The 18,097-nt window shown below is 46.7% G+C and overlaps 1 protein-coding gene across 1 annotated transcript in view; it reads right to left on the bottom strand.

Moving 5' to 3' along the window:
* Positions 1-18,097, bottom strand: part of LOC135915258 (papilin-like) — a 348,089-nt gene that overhangs the window by 39,360 nt on the left and 290,632 nt on the right. Inside the window, exons 52-58 of the mRNA XM_070521938.1 lie at positions 17,763-17,933; positions 16,433-16,729; positions 15,340-15,616; positions 10,554-10,687; positions 8,838-9,073; positions 7,510-7,686; positions 5,609-5,812 (exon numbers count right to left, since the gene is read on the bottom strand). Coding sequence (XP_070378039.1) covers positions 5,609-5,812; positions 7,510-7,686; positions 8,838-9,073; positions 10,554-10,687; positions 15,340-15,616; positions 16,433-16,729; positions 17,763-17,933 — 1,496 coding nt within the window. The remainder of the gene's footprint in view (positions 1-5,608; positions 5,813-7,509; positions 7,687-8,837; positions 9,074-10,553; positions 10,688-15,339; positions 15,617-16,432; positions 16,730-17,762; positions 17,934-18,097) is intronic.

An 18,097-nucleotide genomic window follows, 5' to 3' on the forward strand; every position in this document is an offset into this window, starting at 1 on the left:
CCTCCATAAAGAAAGCAACAAAATCCCAATAAAGAAACGCGTCAGGCAGCGAGATACGATCTCTCCAATGCTATTCACAGCGTGTTTACAGGAGGTATTCAAAGACCTGGAGTAGGAAGAAATGGAGATAAAAGTTAATGAAGAATACCTTAGTAACTTGCGATTCGCTGATATTGCCTTGCTTAGTAACTCAGGGGACCAACTGCAATGTATGCTCACTGACCTGGAGAGGCAAAGCAGAAGAGTGGGTCTAAAAATTAATCTGCAGAAAACTAAAGTAATGTTTACCAGCCTCGGAAGAGAACAGCAATTTACAATAGGTAGTGAGGCGCTGGAAGTCATAAGGGAATACGTCTACTTAGGGCAGGTAATGACGGCGGATCCGGATCATGAGACGGAAATAATCAGAAGAATAAGAATGGGCTGGGGTGCGTTTGGCAGGCATTCTCAGGTCATGAACAGCAGGTTGCCATTATCCCTCAAGGGAAAAGTGTATAATAGCTGTGTCTTACCAGTACTCACCTACGGGGCAGAAACCTGGAGGCTTACGAAAAGGGTTCTACTCAAATTGAGGACGACGCAACGAGCTATGGAAAGAATAATGATAGGTGTAACGTTAAGGGATAAGAAAAGGGCAGATTGTGTGAGGGAACAAACGCGAGTTAATGACATCTTAGTTGAAATCAAGAAAAAGAAATGGGCATGGGCAGGACATGTAATGAGGAGGTAAGATAACCGATGGTCATTAAGGGTTACGGACTGGATTCTAAGGGAAGGGAAGCGTAGCAGGGGACGGCAGAAAGTTAGGTGGGCGGATGAGATTAAGAAGTTTGCAGGTACGGCATGGCCACAATTAGAACATGGCCGGGGTTGGAGAAATATGGGAGAGGTTTTTGCCCTGCAGTGGGCGTAACCAGGCTGTTGCTGCTGCTGCTGCTGATGATGATGATGATGATGATGATGATGACGACGATGATGATGATGATGATCGTGATGTTCCATAACTATTCTTTATGTCAAGACAGGCTGAAACCATATTGCTCGATGCTGTCACTCTCTAGTAGGCTTATCAAAAATTAAAAACAAACGATCTAATCCAATTTCAATACTAAGGAGCAGTGTTTATGTTATTCAAAATGAGAATACAAGCGAGAGGTTAGTAATATTCACAGCAAATAAAATGACTTTAAAAATTCGAAGCGAGTCGCACATTCTCAAATACGAATAAAAAGGAGGTACATACAGAAGCAAATATTTTCGGATAAGAGCTGTTTCTATGAACCGATAGCATGCTCAGTGGTACGAGGCCCGACCCTTTCCGCAAGTGGGGTTTTTTCTTAACAGCTCGTAAGTCAACCTCAACTGTTCTGACATACTCTCAGTCCGTGCACGGCATCTCAGTGTTGTGTTTCATTGCTTTAAGGAGTTTATATTGGCTTGGATAAGAGACACCTGCATCTTGGCATCAGCCAACACTTTGTTTTTTGAGCTCAAGCTCCTTCAAAATAACGGCAGCACGCTTCCTTTCCCGTTCATTCCTCAATGCATAGGTCCTTTCTGTTCTTGTCTTCCTTCCACCACTCGTTCGGCCCACGGAACATTTGAAGCATCTTGGTCAATTGCACCGTTCACATCCGTGTCACCTCAGATCTCGGCGCCGTGCGCATGTTGGGAGAGATGGTGTCCGGAGATGGAGGTGAGCACAGCAAACCGACTTTACTAAGAACAAACCCGAAATAAAACACTCAAAAATGGAACTCAAAACTCAATTGGCAAAGACAAAACTTCACGCTTGCGTAGCCTAAATATGTCCTTATCCTTCCCTACGATCGTCCTTAGCACGTTCCACGCGAAAGTCCGGCAACCCTGGCCTAGGACTGCACGCTAAGAAAAAGGAACGCTCTTACAGAGTTCCGTTGTCGCACGTAACTCCAAGTCTGATGTGCAGCGTTGGTCCTAGTCGGTGCTCCTGCCGACTCTGCAAGCTTTGTGGCCGTGGTATCAACCGGCTAGCTCCTCCGTCTCGGATGTCGGCGTCTCGAACTATGTCGGTGACGTGTCACTCCTGCCTCCCTGGTTAGGCCTAATGCCGGGTTTCGCCGCTACCTCTCCGAGTGCCGTCGAGACACGCCGGGGGACTACCATCTGTGCTGGTCTGCCGAAGAAGGGGGATCCAATTCCTGGAGTGCCCGGCGCCGCCGTGAGAGGCTGTAGCAGGTGCAAGGAGCCTCACTTGAACGTCGCCAATGTCGACGGCCACACCCTGGATCGTCAGCATCACGGGCCAGTCCCAACCTCCATAGCTCCCGTCGCTAGTGCGAACCTGGCGCTCCAACCTTCTTGGCCCAGAGCCACGTTGCTAATCCCAGCGCCGCCGCTTCTCACCCGATCACAGCTCGGGTCACGTGCCTCGAGGGCTCGTGCCATTCGGACGGATCCGCGCACAGGCGTCTTTTCTTTTTGTGTGCCCCATGCCTCTTACATATGACAGTCCGATTTTCCTAACTCCCTAAGGGCCGCGAAAACATTCAAAAAATCGGCCAGTTCGAAAAAATAAATGGAAGCTGTTTACTGCCCTCAAGGGCTCAAACCGCCACAGGCACATTCAAAAACGCTCGGAAGGCCTGTCGGTACACGTATTAGGCATATCGATGTTCGTACTGTGATAGGAAATACCGGGTGCATGCGTATATAATTGAGGAATACATATTGTTGGCAATACCATGGCTAATGCCATGGTATTGCCAACATACCATGGCAATAGCCCCATTCCACGCTTGTTATGCTTCACTGCAATACTTTTGCGTATGTTTCTCAAAGTACCATTTCTGTAAGGAGGCAAAGCTGACTTTCGGGAACCGGCATTATGCAACTGGCCGTGCTTTCCAAGCTTCTAAGCCAATCGCGAGGGCCACAACGGCGGAGTCCGTGCCATTGCCGACAGCACCGAATTCTTTCTACAAAAAACACGGCATCCAACGGCAAGAAGCTTCATAGCGAACGTCGAAGCAGCTAGGCCTAGCGTTGCCGCAGTGGTGGCTATGGCTGCTAGCGGATCTGCGTGCGAGAGCGCCGGCTCGAGGCGGCGAGGTAATCAAAATGGCAGCGGTGGTGGTTTTGATTAATGCTGTTTCGCACCAGCGGTCACAGCAAAACGTCCGGAAAATCGGACGGCGAAGAGTTGTTGTGTCCGAAATCTCCGACGTTCTGATACATGGACTCTATGGGGTACGTGGTGGTGCCGCGAAGCCGTCCAAATTATCGAAAATCTCTAAAGTCGGTCGTTGACAGTAAACTAGCACTTCCTCCAGCCGACGACAGGACGTCCAAGACGATTCATTACGATTCCTGTCTGTTACACGAGCCAGCATTACCGCGACTTTCGACCCTTTCAATACACTCTAAGAAAAATCCCGGGGAAAACGGGAGTAACTGCGCCGTTAGTCCTAAAAAGGGCGCTTTCATCCCTCAAAGGAATAACTGCATGAATGTGCGTGCCGTGTGCAAATTTCGGAGAGTAAGTGTTTAGTCCCTGCTCGGAAAGAGAGCAATGGGAGGACGAACGGCAACAGTTACTCCCCGGGCACTTCGCTGTTTTCGTCCGTGTCATGGAGCGATGCGACGAAAACCGTATTGTCTATAAATCGTGAATGGTTCGAAGTTCGTGCATTGTCTATTAAACTGCATGCAAAGCAGCGCCCTGTCTCTTCGTGAGAAAATTACGTGAAACTTAAAACTGTAATGTGAAGAGGCATGCCCTTCGTGCGCACCCCATAATTGAGCGATACACATTAAACGCGCAAGTCAGTGATAGACGGCTAGATTTTCTTGGTCTATAGTACCTAAGTTCCTTCCGTTCCAAGGAGGTTGGGAACTGAAGCGATGTGTACCTCGAACGGCACACGCTAATCGATAGAGAAATTGGCCTTCTCTGTTGTCTTCGGTGCGCCGTCTGAGCTCGCTACACGTATACGTGGCGTAGTGCCTCAGTTTAAATCACCCTAAGGATACTCGGGCTGATTTCTTTTCGCAGTCGCTTATGGTTGCAAGTACACTCAACGTTAGACTCTCACTGCATAGCGTACACAAAATATGGAGTCGCTTTTATATTGCCGCACTTGCGTTCCCATGCTTAACCTTTCCTAAATATCCAAATTTGCCAACCAAGCGGCGTGGCGGAGTGGTTAGAGTACCTGACTTGTGAGAGAGAGGGCGTAAGTTCGAATCCTACTCTCGGGCGCGTTTTTTTTTTCAGCTCATTAATTTTTTATTAGGGTATAATTGCCTAATTTCATTAATTCCACCTTTGCGGAGCATCGGAACGAATTACCGTTACTCCCTTGAGGAGCATCGGGCAAGGGCAACTGTTAGTCCCCGAAGGAGTAAGTGCATGGGGAGTAACAGTTCATCCCATGTCAGTTCGTCCCCAAAAGGACCAATGGTTGTGGCAAATCAGTTAGTCCCCAAAAGGACTAACCTCCCTACCCCTTTTAGTCCTTTTTTTCTTAGAGTGTAACATTACAGCTAATTTTCTCTGATAGAGGCACAAATTCCCAGAGTTTAACCTGAGTTTTTCCAGACTACCCACAATCCCTGAGAATTCCCAGTATTCACGGTTGGCAGACACCCTCCCTGTTGTCCTTAAGAACCATACAGGCTTCAACTGCGATTGTTTTGGCTACTAAGCACTCTCTTGGCACAGAACAATGGTGGTGAGGTTTTCGGCACCAAAATCCATTGCTCTAGCTAGACATAATATATGAAAGTTACCTCAGGGACTGGAGTAATGTAAGCGTTCCTGTTGCTGAATTATGTCTCCCTTTAATCGTCCTCCACCACGACTGGCCAATCAGTGATAACGTAGGCCGAGCATGACTCGGACAACTCAGAAAGCTTAACAACAGAGAGTCTTAGTTTGTCCGTACAGTTAATACTCTTTACATAAATACTGGGTTACGGTGCACATGGCTGGCAGTAACAATGCTGGTAGTGACATCTTGTGACACGTACTTTATCCTACAAGACAGATTCACAGGAAGATGGAGGCTTCAAGTGATTAACAATGGTAGAACAAGGAATGTCAGTTGGGGAAGGGTGTCCTATGCGTACATAAACGCTGCTAAGCAAAGCAGTTGCTGCCCTGACAAAAAAAGCCCCCGTCTCATAATTTTGGCTTCAATAACATTATTTGTTCTACCATTACTTATTCAATGATAACACATACACAATTTTGTGTACATGGATGCTCTGGATGAAGTGCAGTATAAACTAGAAGGGGCTGCATATTGTCAACTGCATCAATACTGACGCTTTACACTGGTAGGTAAGCAGAATACTGGTTTATAACTGCAATAGATCTTTGTCCTATCTCGTTAAATACTGTGCCACAAGATAGCACCACTAATCCAGCTGTTCAAATCTATGTCGACAATAACCTGGCATTCCATGAACGATAATTACGTGTATTCACGATCTAAAACTCTCTAATAGTGCAGAAATTGAATCATTACATTATCTCTGCCTAGGCTGGCTACAAACCCCTAATACTTTTCTATATTTCGATCTCTTATTTGCATAGTCTGAATGCTTCCACACACGCCTCCCTCACCGTGTTGGAACTCAGGTTCCTCAGTTGGAGCAGGCTGCCCGCACGCCTGTTCACACTCCAGGTGTGAGGCAAAGTTGTTCTCATTTCCGTTGCAGCCCCCGTAGTAGAAACGGTGGCAGCGACCTTCCTTAGCATTGTAGAACCACCGCTCGCGGAACTCCTCGCAGTTTCCGGCCTCTTGCGGCAGCAAGCATATGTTTCGACCTGCAGTTCAAAATTTGCTCGTAGTCACAAAGAAAGCCATCATGCTCTTCTATGAAAGAACAACAATGTATAACGGACACCTGCTGTAGTGCTGCATGCAACGCGTACACACCCTCCTCTGGATGTTGTGTATCACAACACCCAATTGAAAAAACAAAAATTACAAGTGGGTGATTTGTGACGAGAACCAAATGCCACAGGTGCATTGTGCTCGTATGTGTTCCCTAAATGACAATCAATGCTTTGTTTGCCAGGCTGGACTAGGACTTGAACCAAGGAATTAAAAAGTCTCAATTCACTGCCAAGAGAGATTAGGGAAAAAATTGCCCATGATAGTCTTTCATCCGCAATTGGCGAATGGCCAATGTGCAGCACTATGAACTGGACCGTACAGGACAGGCATTTGCCTATGCCAACAAGTACAGTGCTTTGCTGCCAAGTTACAAACCTTATCCAGGATGATTCACGAAGCTAACCAAATAGCGTGTGTTATGTCCACGCTCGCACTAATGTCCTGAAGCCCTACAGGAGCCATCCTCGCATGCCTACACTACCTTGTAACAAGATAGCGCTGGCAGTAAAACACTGGCATCGTCTCTTGTTGTAGCTGCCTTAGCTATGACAACCCCATTCCTGCAGTACCTTAGCTGTCGAGCAGATAAGACAAGCTGGCATCCCTACAACTATCACTCAATAGTAAGAGAACAAGGCATGCAAGAAAATGAAGTGAACATGAACATGAACACTAAACTCAGAACATAGCATAAGCAATATGTCATAAGCAATGTGTTTTTACTACGGCACTCTGCCGGTCTTACACACTCTTTCCCTGCTCTTTGCCCATGACCCACAGTTTGAACAGCACCACGAGTGTGAGATCGGTCATATTCTGTGACACAACACAAACATGTGGAGAAGCCTGTTTGTGAAATTTTGCATACCAATACGTAAAGCTTACGGCTGCCTAAGAGCAGCTATAAGGATACCGTATTTACTCATCGTGTTAGGCCAGGGCCCTTTTTTTGTCACATTTTATATAGGTGTGAGCATTACAGGAGGAAGGGTTATGGCTAATTACTGAAGCCTCAAACTACGCTCTGATGGCTATGCAGAATAAGGTAACCGCTGTTGTTACGACTAAGAAGAGGTTTAATCAATCGTGCTTGTGGCTTTCGCCGCCCTCGTCATTTGATGAGCTCGCCTCATTGGCGCCTTCTCAAAGCTGGTTGTCCTTTGTGCTGCCCCTACTGTTTGAGATTCATGTCACCTCGATTCTCCTGATGATGGTCTCGAACGAAAATTTATGCCATGTGTACAATATCCAGGAGCACTTTTTGTAGCGATGCCCCCTCATGCACCCGAAAGCACAGTGCAGCTAAACAAGCCACAGCACGGATGATACTGTCAAAGCATACTGGATCTATGATGCGTAATCCAACGGGACACGATGATGATGATGATCATGATGATGAAGATGATGCCATCCTCAATAGGAAAGTAACTACTACCATCTAGAAGCGGCTCGTGGAAATTACCAGCACACGGGTATGCATGCCATGCTTAGCAAAACGTTTTTTGTCAAAATTCTTTTGTTCTAAAGTGAGGATGCAAGCCTTAAATGAGGGCAGGCCTTACTCCAGTAGCCACAATAATTGTATTCCACTTAACCTCCAGCATTCCTTGACCCCTTTCCTCACCAGGTCCTTCAGGTTTGACGCAGGTGTTCTTGCACTCTTCCTCTGAGTTGAACCGGTTTCCATTACCCTTACAACCACCGTACCAGAAGCGGTTGCAGCGACCATCGGTGACGTTGAAGAACCAGTAGACCGTATAGTTGTGACAGGGGCCACGCTCTTCGGGTAGGCCACACACACCTGAAAGAATCATGCACCTTTTCTGTATCCGAGTCGAGTGTACATAAAAATCTCAGAGCCCCTGTGATTGGCACAATAGGCAAACACGCATTCCCCAGCTGCAACCGTTTTGACAGTTCACAAATAAAATAACATTTCCTCGCAGTCAGCCCCTGGGCGCAGCGTATGACAAATACAGTGCAAGGCCTCCCTGGGTGACTACCACACATCAGCCTTCAATAGCAGATTTAGAATTAAGTGAAGCTGTGAAAAGATTTAAAGGAACACTAATGACTATTAGTAGCAGCAGCAGTATAACAATACTAGTACTACTAGTAGCAGTAGTAGCTTACTGCATTTCACAGTAATTCACAGGGAAGAAAAGAAGGAGAGGCTGCAGGCATGATGAGTGCCTCATTTTTCAGTGGATGCCCAAACTGCCCCTTAACTCGCATGTGAAGCATGGCAGAAAGTACTGTGACCTAAATAAAACATTGGACAAGGCTAGGTGAGAAAATTCAGGCATGGCAATGCACAAAAAAGAACACCACTGATTATTTAGAAGTGCCTCCACTCTCTTAAATATCAATGCAAAAGCACAACTGCTGGTAGGCGATCTAGCTAAGGCATCCAAAAATTTTATAATAGAGAATTTGATATATACAAGTGATTCCTTCGGCACGAGCATGACCAGAATTCTATCCTCGCAATGAAGAAAACCCAGAAGGACATCCGGGACTTCTTGCATTGAGAATAAATTTCTAAAAATGAGTTTCTGGCTCTTAAAATGCTGATTTCGTTTTTATTTTTCGGTGATACGAATATTTTACATTACACCTTGAGATCCGTATGCCCTAGATATAACTGTACAAAGAAATAAGTCCAAAATGTTTCTTGCAGATATCAGAGTTTAACAAATATATGCTTATAACAAATATTTGCTACACCGAAGGCACTTTCATGTTGGTGCAACTTAATTATAGTTGGATGCGACTCACAAGCCCTGACCATGTGCAGTACAGTGCTTTGACGGTGGCTAGTTGGTTTAAGACAGTTGGCATGATAGACAGTTGCTAGTGCACAAGGTCTATATGATTCGTACATACAGGAGAGCATTTGTGTATCAAGTGTCAACTAATCAGCACGACTGGTACTATCAAGACGGGGCTTACTGGCACTGGGGGTAGGCATGACCGTTGCACCTTGGCAACCTTCAAAATTGCGCCCCCTCGCGGCAGTCACCCCGTCGGGGCAGCAGCCGTAGGCAGTCATGGCACAGGTGCAGCCATCGTATTCAGGACCTCGAGCAGGAGTTCGTCCGTCAGGGCAGCACCCGTGAGGGTAGTGGTGGCACGTACAGCCAGTCAGTCTGGGGCCTGTGGCTGGTGTGCGACGATCCGGGCAGCAGCTGGGCAATGCACACACAGCACAATTCATTCATGCATTCAAGTATCGAGGGTCCCACTACCGGACACTACACGATAGGTGGAGCATGTGAAAAACAAAACTGATGATGACAATGTAACAAGGATGAGTCATAATAGCACTGAATAGAAGATCCAAAACCTGACGAATCATTTATCGCTGCAGTTTAGGAAGGTCATGTCAGTCTTGGGTGGTTCAGGAAAATAAAAAAAGGCTGCAGGAATGTAATTTGTGCGGGCTCCGGAAAGGCCAAGGTGTTTGGATGGCCTGTGCAATGTACGCAATGCGCTAGTTAAATCAGCTGGCTCTCGTGTGTTTTGGAATGAGAAAGTATACTTGTGAGACAGAGACGTAATGCAGAGCCCACTTCAACAGCATTTAGAGCGCTTAACTCTCAAAAAAGAGTGTACATTTTCTTGCTACTTTACCATTCGGCTCAGAATTTTGATGAGCAATGAAGTAATTTTGCAGAGGAGCATCAACTGCCCCTCTTGATATAGAGGCAGCTTCATGGGCAGTGATCACGTTTCTTTTCTTTCCTTTTTCTCAGAATTGGCGTTTTGAAAACTTTGATGGTTGGTTACATATAAAAAGGAACTCTGCAAACCACATGGAACACCAATACATCCTGTGGCAAACTTTTTGGGAGGAGGGTGCTGAAAATCAAACAATACTTACACAGGGTACATGGGTTGAGCATTGAGTACTTATGTAGACTCATTTCACGAGTTTCACTATACCACTACTGCTGAAAACTTGCTGGTAGTAGTAGTATTACTAGTCCTTAGTGGGCTGAAGGGCAACTATGAAGCCCGCTTAGCACTCAGGACTAAAAGGCAGGGGGTGAGAATAAAGGAGTTCAACAATAGGAGCGGGGTTCAAGGAGTCACACACCCCAAATTTCCCTTACAAATTTACTGGGAAACTCGCAATGGTCATTGCCTCAGCATTCCCCTCAATGTTGCCTTGAAACCAAATACAGCAAAAGTGGCGAGGAGGTACTGTCATCCTGGCACTTGAAGTGCGATTGCGCATGCACTCTGAACGTGATGAAATTGCTCTATTGGATGAAGAAAAAAACGGAGTTTTAGAACAGGACCCACAGCAGATAACACACATGAGCACTCATGTGTGTCCGAGGTAAAAACAAGGCACGGAAAAATTATTAAAATCTTGACATCTTCGATCCCACACAGGACCCTTATCAACAATCACTATTGTGAACAAGACTTTCATGTCACTGATGCAGCTCAGCTTTCTTTTTTCTTTTTTTCAAATGCTAACCTTTCACCTTTGTCAGCATCCGTTCCATTTCATCACAATACTGCTTCGTGTAAAATAGGGGTACAGTTGCAGGTCAGCACCAGCATGTGCCTTTTTTCTTTCTGCAACCATTGTTTGACCACGAGAGACATGAACTGAACTAGCGCTTCTGCCTTCCTGACAAGAGGGACAAAACGCACCCATGGAGCAGCTTCTCGCACTCGCAGCCTCTGCCGTCTGGTCCTTGGGCAGCAGTGTGTTGGTCGGGGCAGCAGCGATATGGCATCGCTGTGCATGGGCAGCCCCCAAAGCCAGGTCCACGGGCCGGTGTTTGCTAATATCAGAGGGCAAGACCATGAACAGACCCTGAATATTTGGGCACGATAAGAAAATACACTAAAAAATAGCCAGGCCATAAACAAAGCTCTGATGTTTGCTTACGTGTATGGTAAACCAAAGGAAATACTTATGCCAGCCTTAATTGTCACTTCTTTATTAACACAACACTCTGAATCACAGCAAAAAAAGGGGGAGAGCAAAGCACTAAAGTGTTTGTTAGGTCCCAATGCAATACTTAATCAATATAAGAAAAAGGGCACTGCAAAATCAAAGTATAAGCTCAGCCTGGATTACTGCACGCTGCTGTGAGCATTTTACTGCATGCACTACAGTGGACAAGTGATAATATTAGTTAGAGCTAACTAGAATGCATTGTTTTTTTTCTCATCTTTTCCTACTTAGTGTGACATAAGCATCATTTTTTGCTATGCTTAGCTTCAGGTCCAGGCTATCTTGGGCAGCTATCACTCTCAAGTTATTGTTCATAACAGGCATTACATATTGACACAAGATGATTTCAAACTGCGTCCGTCCAGCTGTCCAGCTTCGAAAGATAGCCGCAGTGAAGCGGGCAACATGAGCTCACAAGGCACGCGCAATCGGAGCAACGTGTCATCAGTGCAAAACACGAGGGGAGAAGAAAAGTTGCGGGACTCTTGAAAAAAGATAGTGGACGTTCTAGTGAGGCTCTCGATTAGCTGTTTCTTGGGCACAAGTTCGCCCAAGATAAAGTGATTAAAGCACCGTCACTCAACTGTGTGTTACAAATCTGGTGGAGGTGCTGGGTATGATTTCAAGCCTTTCTCGAGTGAGGAAAAGGAGCCCGGATTCACGGCGACTTGGACAAAGGTTACAACGGTTACAAAGTGAACACGTTAGTGGATACAGGTGCAGATTACTCGGTAATAAGTAGTGAGCTTGCCAGGAAACTGACGAAAGTGCTGACTCCTTGGAAAGGGCCACAAGTTCGCACCGCAGGAGGCAGCTGGCGCGCGTAGTTTGAAATCACCTTGCGTCAATATTTTCAGATTCTTGTTTTACTTGTCCACTATAGTGCATAGGGATGTCGCATATGATCACTTCAATCTCTCCTTTACTGAGATGTAGCTTTGACTTTGTATCTTCACATAATATTTACACGTAGCCCGACAGATTATTTTCATTTGCAAAATGTCGTGCAACACCTCAGCTCTGAATACTACAGCAGCTTCACTGTATATATATCTTATAACAGCAGCAACCACAGGCTAGTTGGCTGCAACTACAGCCTTCACATTTTCCAGAAGCCTGCTGTTGCATGTGTGTTCACATTCCAGGCTAACCAAAAGTTATGCTGGTCAGCCTGCAGGCTTTCATTTTTTGTTACGCAAGTAGTCATGCAACAACGTCCTGTACACTGCCATGGAAGGTGCTGTGTCATCTGTGATACTCCTGGTACTCCAATACGCTTAAGGGGGGACACAGCTTTCATATCGCGAGAAATGGCCAAAAAATCCATTTCTTGAGAATCACATTTCCAGTTTCTATAACTCTTTTTCTATCTGATTCCGAAATATCATCCCTATAAACCACTTAGAAGTGCTCTAAAAAAATTGTTTTATCAGCCAAGGCGGCGAAAAATTTCGCGGAAATCAAGAAAGAACAGCGTTTTTCAAGCCATATATCTGGAATGGCGCAACCGAACGCCACCATCTTGGTTTCGTTGGAAAGTGCATTTTTCAGTCTTCAAATTTGCCACTTTAGCTATCTCCTCCGTACAGAAACAAGCACACAAAAATCGGAGGACGCTTTAGCTTCGCCTTCAAGAGCGCAACGCGATAGTGTTTTCGCACCCCGTTCGCACCGCCCATTCAAAACGATCTACGCGAGCCAAACGTCGTGATGAGCACGGACAGCCGAGCCGCGACTCGCCGTGAAGGCGGACGCGATCATGGGGCGAGTGGCACACCACGTGTCGGGGCAGCGCCGCACATTCCGAGGAGGGGGTCTTCTGTGTTTGCCGCAAGCTGGCTCTGCGTGTGCGCAGAATAAATGTAGCAGAAACGTGCCGTGGTAGCGTCTCCGACTCACGCTCCGGAGACCCTGGTTTGATTCCAATCCAGCCCGTCTTGCATGTTTTTTTTTATTTATGAATTACCTTCCGGGATTTTTCGCTCACGGCCAACGCCGCCGACACCGAAGCCGATACAGCGGCTTTTCTGCAACACGAGCTCCTTAACGCTGTCGCGTTAAAAAGTAAATGACCGAAGGTTGTGCCGGAGTCTGCGATTGGCGGCGCCCGCCACGTGACTCCAGTGTCATTCGCCATTGGTCTGGCGCTCGCGTCGTCTGTTTGGCTCTTTGCACCTCGCGAGTCTGGAAGCCTCCACTCACCGTAATGTCGATGTGTCAAAACGGGTGCTACGTGTACATTGTAGTAACGTGGCCGATGCCTACGTTTGTGGACGTCTCAGACCCGCGGCTAAGCATTCCGAGCCCGCGGAATCCTAGGACATGCGGCTAGGCCTTTCAGCACGCGGTGTTTCGGAATTCATGACTAAGCACATCACGCTCGCAATCCTTGTACCGCGGTTAAGCATTTCACGCATAGGAGTCTCCGACCCATCGATCAAGCACATCGCGCGCGAACATCTCGGGCCCTCGCCTAAGCATTTTTTGCATCGGCGCCTCCAACTGCGCAACTAAGAACATCGAGTGTTGACTCCTCGAGCCCGTGTCTAGGCAATTCGCGCGTCGGCACCTCGGACTGTTCGAATGAGCGCATCGAATGTCAACTTCTCGAGCCCGCGGCTAGGAATTTCACGCGTCGGCACCTTGGACTGCGCGATTAGGCGCATCGAGTGTCGACTCCTTGTATCTGAGGCTAGGCATTTCGTGCATTGGCACCTCGGACCCGCAACCAAGCATATTGCGCATTCACTCTATTATATTGTCACAATAGCTCGTAACAATATCTATCATACCACCCCTTCATAAAGAGAACCTCATCATGCGCTCTGTTTACTAGGCCCCTTGAGCTGGCACAGACACCTGGCTGCAGAAGTGATCGAGGCATCGAACAAAAGTACAATTCTGCAAAGCAGCTAGCAGCTGTATATCTATCACTGGCTCTCTGATCCTAAGTTTCACAGCCATTGTCCGGGGAAGATTAAGTGGAAGGCTACTGACACTCAGAGCTTTCATTCAGTAACAAGGTCAATTATAAAAAAAGAAAAAAATGCCTCATTGGTTATACTGGAGACTGCTATCAATCAGGCAGCCTGAAGGTACAACACTGCAACTATATTCATGCCCACACAGAGTTATCCACCTTGGTTTAAAACCCAGGCACCATGCTCTTTGTAACGCAGACGCAAAGAATGCCATACAAAAAGAGGGGGGATGAAGGCACACCAGACCAGAGGCCACATTTACCAGAAGCCCTACATCACAAAACACCCGAAAGACTACGAATTTGATGCCTTTTAAAGAACTGAAGAGAAGGTGAAACATTGAGGGCCGTTTTCTCAAAACTGTCTTTTCGCCTTTCTGCTCAGTTTCTGGAGCTGATTTCTCTGTTACCGTTTAACATACCTTGACTCCCTTTATTTTGCCACATTTCTTGGGCTACAGTGAAGGTCGTGACATACTCGCTGTCTTATCTTGACCCTTTCTAAGTTTACGATATGGCTATTCGTCTACCCCGAAAGTGTGCATGATGTGAAGGTAACATAAAAAATTGAACTCCAAAACAATTGTGTTCCGAAAAGAAGAATGAATCTCATGACCTTCAGCATGCATTTTGCTATGCAGTCAATACTTAACAAGGCTTCTATCACGTTTTTTAGGTTCCCCAGGCTCTCCAGAAGATCGAAGGAGAAAAATTCTTCCTATTGGAATTCAATAAAATGTTCTCATATCACTCTGAATTTTTTAGGGAAGCATCAGAGTGACATTCTAAACAGGTGTGACAATTTTCATGAGAATCCTTGAAGAAATAAGGAAGTTGATTTTCGAGGCTACGTCCCCCCTTATTGAAGGCGAATGGTAGAACACCCCCAACATCGCAGTGCCGACAGATAACATACAATGACTGCATTGTCTGTCAACCTCTATTCCTGTCCTTGCTTTGTGTACCAAAAGTGTGTGCCATTATGTATCTACTTGTTCGACCTGAAGCAGTGAGGGTGACGTGTTGGGCTAGTTGGTTAGGGCTCAAAGGTTTTGGTCTGCATCGTTTTTATTGGTTGTTCTCAATCATCTTGCCTTTTTTGGAAATAAACCAGTTGTTGGTAGCTTAGCGGTTGTTCTGTTGTTTCTATGTCTGTCTATGTCACAAATCGTTCCGCTGAAAAAACACATCCTTCGAGAGGACACCTTCACTACACTGTCAGAAGTGAACTCTAGATGCACATGATGTAGTCTGCGTAATTTAAAAGGCGATGCACAGTACGTTACGTTTTGTGCATTCGGCTGAAGAAAACATTATGCCCAATTCATTCATCAGGAACCCATGGCCCGGACGTACTGGTCATGCAGTGCCACTGAGCACAAAGCCATGGCCAGGGACCACAGCTTCTTTCTTTGCTAACATGCCACCAAATCCGATATGCGTTCATAAAGCCTGTCGCCCGTGGACACGAAATGATAAGTGCCTCATTCACTCACTTGGTCAGGGCAGCAGCCGTAAGGCATGGTCTCGCAGCCACACCCGGCCAGGTTGGGTCCGCGGGCAGGAGTGCGTTCGTCAAGGCAGCAACCAAACTCTGTTGTCTGACACGGACAGCCCGCCACATCAGGACCCTCAGGGGCAGTGACATTGTCGGGGCAACAACCATAGAGCAGACGAGAGCAGATGCACCCGTCAAAGTTGGGACCGCGGGCCGGTGTGTGCTTGTCTTGGCAACAGCCAAATGGATAGTTGTGACATGTGCATCCGTAGTACCTGACAGCAGAAAGGACCAAAAAAAATTCCAGACTTCAGTGACTCTTTCATTAATTTTACTCAATGACTGGGAACAGCATTTACAAGTCCCCTACTTCTTGAAACATTTAGAGACAGCCATGTGATCTTGGGAATGCTGTTTCGGATTCACAGGATGTTAGTCAACGATGTGTCGTCATCATGTGGCCATCGCTGTCATGCCACAGTCATCATCAACAGGTCACGGCATTCATAGTTGTATTTGGTGTCACTTTGTTAGAATAGTGTCATCACTTTTGTGCCGTTAACTTCTTTAATTGGTGTCTCCCTCATGAGCCACAATTCACACAAAGCATGACAAGCAAACAAAGAAACGAAAAGATTAGTCGATTGTCTAAATACCGTTTACACTGAAAAAGATGATGTGCGTATGTTTCATAAGTCAAGGAACAGGTGTTCATAAAAAAGCATGGAAAGAAGATAAAAAAATAAGGAGATAAAAGAAAATGAAACAGAAGAAAGAAATAACGTTAATTTCAGACTGGATGTCGTATCACACAAACGTGAAAGCATCCTCAAAGGGGAAAGTGGCCCCAGAAGTGATCGACCAAGAATATGGCCCCACATCTCTGCTCCAAAATGCCGTATGACTAGTAAACACAACATGTGCTTCCTGCTTTTCGTACCATTAAATTTTTTACTGCGACAAACCCTTGCCTTAAGACATAATGCTTTGTGTGCCGTTCATAAAAGCTGCTTTCTTTTATTACTTAAAAGTGTCCACCAGCCGATACAGTTAGCATTTTCTAGAGACTAGGGTACTCGTTTTGATCGCACCTGGGGCCGCTAGCAGTGGCGTTCCCATCAGGGCAGCAGCCGTGTGGTGTCGTATGGCAGCTGCAGCCTGCCCGGTCCGGTCCCTGGGCTTCCGTCTTGTTGTCGAGACAGCAGCCAAACTCGGTGTGGAAGCAACAGCCCTCGCCGTCTGGGCCGAGGGCAAAGGACGTGTTGTCTGCGCAGCATCCGTAGGGCGACTCGCTGCAGTTGTCGCACCCCTCGAAGCCAATGCCCGAAGCTGGAGCCCGTCCATCGGGACAGCAGCCGAATTTGGTGTTTGTGCAGTTGGTCTCGTACCTGCGAGCAAGTAATGGTGAAAGAAGTTTTTCAGCAACCGTTTCGTGAAGAGGTGCTATCTGTCACTCACTGATAGAAATTTGCATGTGTCAACCTGCGTTGTGGGGATGCGCGACTCTCGCACGTCCCCTGATATGTTGTTTTCCTGCATAGCTCCCGTCTCCTGTAATCCAGCTTCGCCGCGTGGCTTGGTGCCCGGGGCAGTCGGTGTGGTCGAAGCGCATTGCGAGAGATGGCGAGACTGTGGCTCTGCTAACGCCACCTAACAGCGGGGTTACATTGGCGCGAAAAGGAGAAGGCTCTTCCTCTTTGGCACGGAACGGCAAGTGGCGCGGATGTTCTACGCGTGCGCCGATCCATGCTTCTGCGAGACCATCTCGTGAGGCCTACCCCGGAATGGACGAACACGATCGTTCGAACGCGCCACTGTTCACGTGACCATACCCGCAAACGATCAGGCGTTGGTGTCGTTATCCGGTCACGGTGAGTCGGACCTCCGCGATTTGTCGCGCGTCAAGCGCCATGTTTTACGGATAGCAACTCAGCTAGCAGGCATTAGTCTATGAAAGGTGCAATAAATGCCCTTGTGAGTGTTTGCACTACTGTGTTGTCGTTCCTTTGCCCCAAGAGCATGGGTGAGAGCCCTACAGCATATACTACTAATTCTGCTTCAAAGGTATTTTAGAGGTGCATGTGCCTTCATTTCCCTCCTCCCTGCCAGGTGCCAATGAATATTGCTATGAACAGCTTCTTCATGAGTATTCACCATGCAATACGAGGGTCATTGAGAAACTTCTGCATCATGTATAAGCAACGGCTGGCTGAAAGCTGTTCAGATTTGTTGACCATGCTTGTCAAAATTTGGACACAGGGTTATTTAGTTATTTTCTTTGTGGGCACAAGTTTGCTTAATAAAGTGTTCCCGTTTATATTTAGTTAATTTCTCTGTCTTCACCACATTCCTACACTGAGTGTCAATATGACAACCACATGCTACAGCAGGCCACGAGAACAGTGAATTGGACTCTCGTACCCTTCACAGCCTTTAAAGTTGGGTCCCAGTGCTGCAGTGACATCATCGGGACAGCATCCAAAGGTCGTGTTGGTGCAGATGACAGAGCCCTCAAAGTCAGGACCTTCAGCCGGCGACTTATTGTCAGGACAGCAACCAAAAACATAGTGCTCACAGGTGCATTCCTCGAAGCTGGATGGAGGGCGTGACATCAAATTCCATTCGTACTAAGCCCTCAGACATTCCATCAAAAGTAAGACTGTGTACGATGGTTTAAAATGACTCTTACCTTCTTATGCTAAGCTCATGCAAATTTACCTGCACTCATAGCAACACATTCCTATGTTTCTTTGCTG

Source organism: Dermacentor albipictus, chromosome 7, assembly GCF_038994185.2.
Source record: "Dermacentor albipictus isolate Rhodes 1998 colony chromosome 7, USDA_Dalb.pri_finalv2, whole genome shotgun sequence".
Taxonomy (NCBI): Eukaryota; Metazoa; Arthropoda; class Arachnida; order Ixodida; family Ixodidae; genus Dermacentor; species Dermacentor albipictus.